At 42.1% G+C, this 6,093-nt stretch overlaps 1 protein-coding gene across 1 annotated transcript; it reads right to left on the bottom strand.

Annotated features, from left to right (window-relative positions):
* Positions 1–1,427: 1,427 nt before the first annotated feature.
* Positions 1,428–5,852, bottom strand: LOC126094982 (cuticle protein 19.8-like). Its single transcript, XM_049909637.1, has 2 exons — positions 5,815–5,852; positions 1,428–1,757 (listed from the first exon to the last, which is right to left on the bottom strand). Exons 1-2 carry the CDS (start codon positions 5,824–5,826, stop codon positions 1,524–1,526), a joined length of 246 nt encoding a protein of 81 aa, XP_049765594.1. The 5' UTR covers positions 5,827–5,852; the 3' UTR covers positions 1,428–1,523.
* Positions 5,853–6,093: the final 241 nt, after the last annotated feature.

Genomic DNA, 6,093 nt, shown 5'->3' on the forward strand with positions numbered 1-6,093 from the left:
CATCCATGCCCGAAGCAGGATTCGAACCTGCGACCTTAGCGGTCGCGCGGTTCCAGACTGAAGCGCATAGAACCGCTTGGCCACACCGGCCGGCGCTGACAAATAACTATTAAGGAAACATTTCAATATGTTTCACCATTTACGAGTTTATTAGCATTGAAGGTAGCCAGTTAGGCATTTGCGCACCCAAATTCAAGCGCACCGGCAGACACAATGTCGCCGAAACTGTACTTTGTTTGGTTACCTAAACCTGATCACGAGAGCAATGCAAAAAATGGTCACTGGATGTAGTAAGGATCGAACCAGCGCCAAAGTCAGAGCTTTCTCGTGTCTTATCTCTGCTGTCAGAACAACCGACGCTAATTTTACTCATATATGCCGACAGTAATTGTAGTCGTATCAGGCAGGCAACGTGCATTTATGAGAGCAACGGCCTGATTTTAATGTTAATTAACTGGGAAACGGTGAGACGTACCAAGTTTTCCTTAACAATTATTTATCAGCACAAACTAACCACGAAACCCTTAAAAGCTTTCCACACTGTTTCTGACCACCCTGTACAAGTCTATGGTAATTGAACTGAGTATTACTGACGGATGGTTCCTTTACTTATTTCATTGTCTCTAACAAGAAAGGGCTGTTTGACATCGGGCCAGTCGTAGAATCGTGGCTCATTTTACCCAATACCTAATTTATTATGAGAGAATGTTTCTCAGTTGTGAATAGATCTCGGGGACACATCTTACCACTCCTAGCATGAACCTCACAGTCCAGGAAAAAACTTCCAAAAAACATGGTCGGAACCAGGTTATGGGAACAAATTCCCTATGGGCATTCCTCTTCATTTTTCTAGACAAAAATCAAATTTGTATGAAGCTGACTTGCTCGTCGTTTGTTGTTTGTGAGTGTTAAACCCTATTAAACATAAATAAGACTGCGCCAAATCTGACAATCTGCAGTCTGCTTAGATGCAATGAACAAGATCCTATTTTCGAAGATTCTGTGACTGTACTAATAATGACTATGATACGTTACGACCTTTCTGTTGCCAAGTTATTCCATTTCTAGTGGCGCTCGAGAGCATTGTCTCATAACGTTGGAGGATTATAATGTATGACCAGTAGTGAAACTTCCTGGCAGATTAAAACTGTGTGCCGGACCGAGACTCGAACTCATGACCTGAGTTCGAGTCTCGGTCCGGCACACAGTTTTAATCTGCTAGGAAGATTCGTATCAGCGCACACCCACTGCAGAGTGAAAATATTCTTATGACCAGTAGTATCTATATACTACTAGCAGTGCACTAAGACTTAATTGTCATTGCTGTAGCTTAATTTGTTATTTTTGGTTTGGTCATTTGTTTAGCTAAGGTCAATATCACTAGAGAAAGAGTTATATCAGGAAACACAATGAAACGATTTGGCCAATATATTTCAAGTAATTTATTCATTCAGCCTGCATACATTTGTAGATCTCGGAGCACGTATCGTCATCTCAAGACAGAAGCCTTCAAGACGCGGTGTTCATCCGAGGATGGCTGCCCTGTAGGCTGCTGCGTACGGGGCTACGTAGGCAGCCGAGTACGGAGCGGCGTACGCCACAGGGGCGGCGGCAGCAGTGTAGGCGACGGGGGCGGCGACTGCGTGGGCGGTGTAGGCGACGGGGGCGGCGGCCACGTAGCTGGCCAGCAGGCCGGGGGCCGGCTTGGGTCCGGGGGCGGCCAGGCAAGCAGCCACCACGGCCAGGACGACGATCAGCTGCGAGGGCGAATCAGGATCAATTACTACTGAGTCTTAAGAGGCCGTAAGCCATCCCTGCCTTCACAACTGACATAATATTTATTTAACAAATCGCACATCACCAGATAAATCGTAATTCCTTGAGTTTTGGTAGTGCTATTATGCCAGTTCTCCGCCCGGACACCTACAGTGACATACTGTTGGTCTCACGGAAAAATATATAGTCGAATCCGACTTGCTTATTTACCTTTCTTGGCTTTCCTCAGCGTTATCCTGATGTGTCGAACGAAATAGCTTGCAAAGTTTTATAGACGTAGTGTCGGATTCAAAGCTCTACTTCCAAATACACTTCAAGGAAAAAAAGCGACGCACCTTGAAGAAACTTTCAAATAACTTCCGGGAATTCAACCAGATAACACTTTCAGCAACCACCGATACTTCGGCGGGGTGTTCTCCCACTCAAATATCGGCGGTTGCTGAAAGTGTTACCTGGTTGAAATGCCGGCAGTTATTTGAAAATTATATACGCCAGGAGGAACTCAGGTCTCAAATGAAGAAACTGTCTAAATGGGACACAAATCGGTTGATATGATGTACATGTACGGTCAAACAAATAACTATTTCAAGGCAAATTTGATGATATATTTAAGGCTCAGAACTACAGAAACTGAGCAAGTCTTTAACGCGTTGGTCCACGTTCGGCCCTTATGCAAGCAGTCTTTGAGCTTTGTGTTCCTTGTCAAATTTTTGGATGTCTTCCTGAAGGATAGAGTGCAAAATTCTGTCCAGAGATCCGGTGACTTTGCTGGCAAAGGCAGTGTTTGTCAAGCACGAAGACAAGCAGTAGAAGCTCTCGCCATGTGTGGGCGGGCACTGTCTTGCTGAAATGTAATCCCAGGATGGTTTGGCGTGGACAGTAAATCGAGGAGTAGAATATCGTTGACGTACCGCTGTGGTGTGAGGAACCCGAGGATTTCCTATCAAAGGAAATGTACCATAACAATCCTCACCGTTGTCGGGTCGTATGGCAGGTGACAGGAAGGTTGGCATGCAGCCAGTGTCCAGGACCAGAAGTAGATTAACGCGATATTGACTTGCAAATTGTGAAACTCTTTCTTTTGAATATATTATCTAATATTTATGAAACTGTATTCATTTGTTTGTCTATACATGTACATGACATCTACGGATTTCCGTCCCATTCTAATAAATCTTCGTGGTGCATCATTTTTTTTTTTTTGTCTTTTAGTGTATCAGGTTTAGGACATTGTTATTGTGACAGACTCCTCAGTTACGTCGTCTCAAAGACTAGGTGTCAGTATCACCGGACTGGTCTCGTGGTCTTTCTATTACCGATTATGTTCACCGCGAATGACTACAGTGGATGGTTTAGTCAGGAGTGTCACTGACGTTCCGTGGGCCTCTCATCGATCAGAAGTAGATAACGCTATGAGAATGTGAGTTTCATGGGATAAAGTTTGAAGCTCTGAGAAAGAAACGAATGACATATGGGCCCTTGGAGTTGAACTCGGCTATTATTAGCGTCACGACTTGGCCAACATTTCTGCCCCGTAAGTGTAGTAAGGATGACGTTCTGAGCTGTATTTACTGATGTATTCGTACATAACCAGTTTCAGTGTTACAGTACTCCTTATCCAGGCCCCTTATGAATATGGATTCTCACGTTAACACAACGTAACCATTATAGTAGTTTCTATAGAACATTCAAGACTTCGGTGTCCGCCTGTTACAGGCAATGTTGGATAGGGAAGCAATACATCAACTCAAATCAACTCGTAGAGGGGCCTATAACACTGAAACCAGTTGCATATGAATTAAACCAGCAGATACAGTGGATGGTGTTACCGTTACTACGCAGGAAATACAATGACAGCTTTTGTTCCAACATCCACAACAAGATGTGTGTGCAGAGAAAATCCAGTCGGTTTGGAGTCCAGGCAGCGAGTACAAAAAATAAGCCAACAGCACATGAAGATAACGACTAGATCGGTTGTCGAAACATTCTGCATTGAAACATTTTGAACTGGCTCAACACCCGAAAGCATACCATAAGTCAATCAAGATGGTAAGAGCTAAAAGATCAAAGGAGGATCATATTTAGTTTACTATATGATGCAGAACTATTCCATATGTAAGGAATCATTGAAATTCGACCAACATATGAATCAACATAAAAAGGGATCAAAATTACATAATTCACCTTTAGTATCAGCAACAACATCGAGTCTTCTGGCAAGTGAATGTACACTTTATAAGCTGAATATTATTTTAGTTAGCTTAGTGTGTAGTATTTCTTCTTTATCTTGCAGTATTCTAAGGAGAAGAGTTACCACACTTAGATCTGGCCGTTGACTTTACAGTGTGTAACTAATCACGTGTTACTTTCTAGACTCGTATGGTGGGAGCTATACGCTAGTCTTGGTTCAGAAATTTAAAACAGATCATTAAGAACGTTTTCGAAAGAACACCAATCTCTACTTTCGATTTATCATTTGGGGAATTACATAACAAATTATTTATATTGTGCGACTGAGAGAAATGGTTCTATACTTGCTGCTCTTTGAAGACTCGGTTTCTCTGACGCATTCTGCCATGTGAAGACACAGTTTTTGTTTGTACAGTATAAGCCTTTCTTAAGATGACTTATGATGTGACAGCATCTTGTCGCAGATTTGTAGTACGATGCCTGATCTATCCACAAACGAATAGAGGCATTTCGAAAGAAAAATAGAATTTAATGAAAGCCAGATAATTTGGAAGACGGGACTGGTTTCCAGTAATGAGGTAAAATATGTTTTGTACGCTTTGATCCGAAAAGGTAGGCTTTGCGCAAAAAAAAAACAAAAACTTTAAAAATTTAAAAAGGTCAGAGATCTGTCGGAGGGCCATAGTTTTCTTAAATGGGGTAGTATCCATTTGCTTTTTCTTCACAGCGGAACAAACTGAGTTTGTAGCGGTATGGGAATCACTGCGCTAGCTAGCAATTTTGTTGCAGATGAGACAGACTTAGGACTGTATTTTATTTCACGTAATATGTTTCAAAGAAAACACTAAAAATATACAATAAGAATTGTTACAAATTCCAGCAGGAGTAAGAGAGATAAATGTACACGAGTAGCAACATGATAGTTGAAATAACTGTTTGCGTACACACAAGCCATGAACTATTCCTTCACGTCAAACAGGAGAGAACGAGCATGATAAAAGATCATTCGATATTTTTATATATTGTGTAGACGCCGTGGCTTCACAGGAATCTGTATAATTAAACTCATATAACATTTGCTTTGAATTCAACATACGGTTCACTTTCTAACTGTTGTTTCTTTCTATATGCTGCCAGTTACTTTTAACTGTTTTCAATGATTCTACGCTATATCGTTGATGGAATGTTTGACAAAATTGGATTCAGTGAAATATGATGGTGAAAATATGCTTTCCTGGTCTACGATAAAAGCTAAACAACTTCAACTTTCAAGATTTACTTTTATACAGAACTAATAACGATCTTGGAACGTATTGATGATGATCTTGCAACGTACTACATAAACGATGTTTCATTACACATACCAAGGTTATTGCACTCAACAATAAATTAAACAAGCAGTGAAATGAGTATAATGATAGGAAAAGTGTGTAAGTGGTGGTAAGGAAAGCAAAGACACGTCATATCTACTTGGAAGAGCTCTGCAGTGCGATATATGTATTTTGTTTCAGTTGTTCTAAAAAATTTTACTTATTAAAAATCTTCAAACTACGCCTTGTAAATGTCGTAACAGGGAGATGGAAACATATTGAACACAAATTTCAGGAGTGATGACGACTAAAATCTCAGATCATTTTAGATTGTAGGACGACTGTCACGTGACACTGCCCACACACTAAACTCTAATATAGATCACGTGGTCGTAAATTGGCCTTTAAACTGTAAGCGTTCCCTAAATTTCTTGGATTGTGATAATACAGAGTTAGACACAAATCGGGCAATGAAAACCAGAAATCTTTTCCTTGGAGATGGGCGTAAGTGGCGGAGAGGCAGCTACTGCGGGCTCACCTGCTTGAACATGTTGCTTGCTGGGCTGTCTGCACACAGAGAGTGCCTGTTGACTCGTCCTCGGGCCCTTATATACGTAACCGCCGGCTGATCGGGCTCGCTTCCAGCTCACGTACTTCGCCGGTTACGGCAACCCACGGAGAGCTGTCCGCAGTGCCAGGCGGTGGACGCAAGTCGAGGACCGCGCGCCTGGCGCAACTCAGCCCCCGGTGTCTGATTGCGATGACAAGGACATGGTCACCTATGGTAACAGGTTCCAGTAACCTCAGCGACTCCTGG

Source organism: Schistocerca cancellata, chromosome 8 (genome assembly GCF_023864275.1).
Source record: "Schistocerca cancellata isolate TAMUIC-IGC-003103 chromosome 8, iqSchCanc2.1, whole genome shotgun sequence".
Taxonomy (NCBI): domain Eukaryota; kingdom Metazoa; phylum Arthropoda; class Insecta; order Orthoptera; family Acrididae; genus Schistocerca; species Schistocerca cancellata.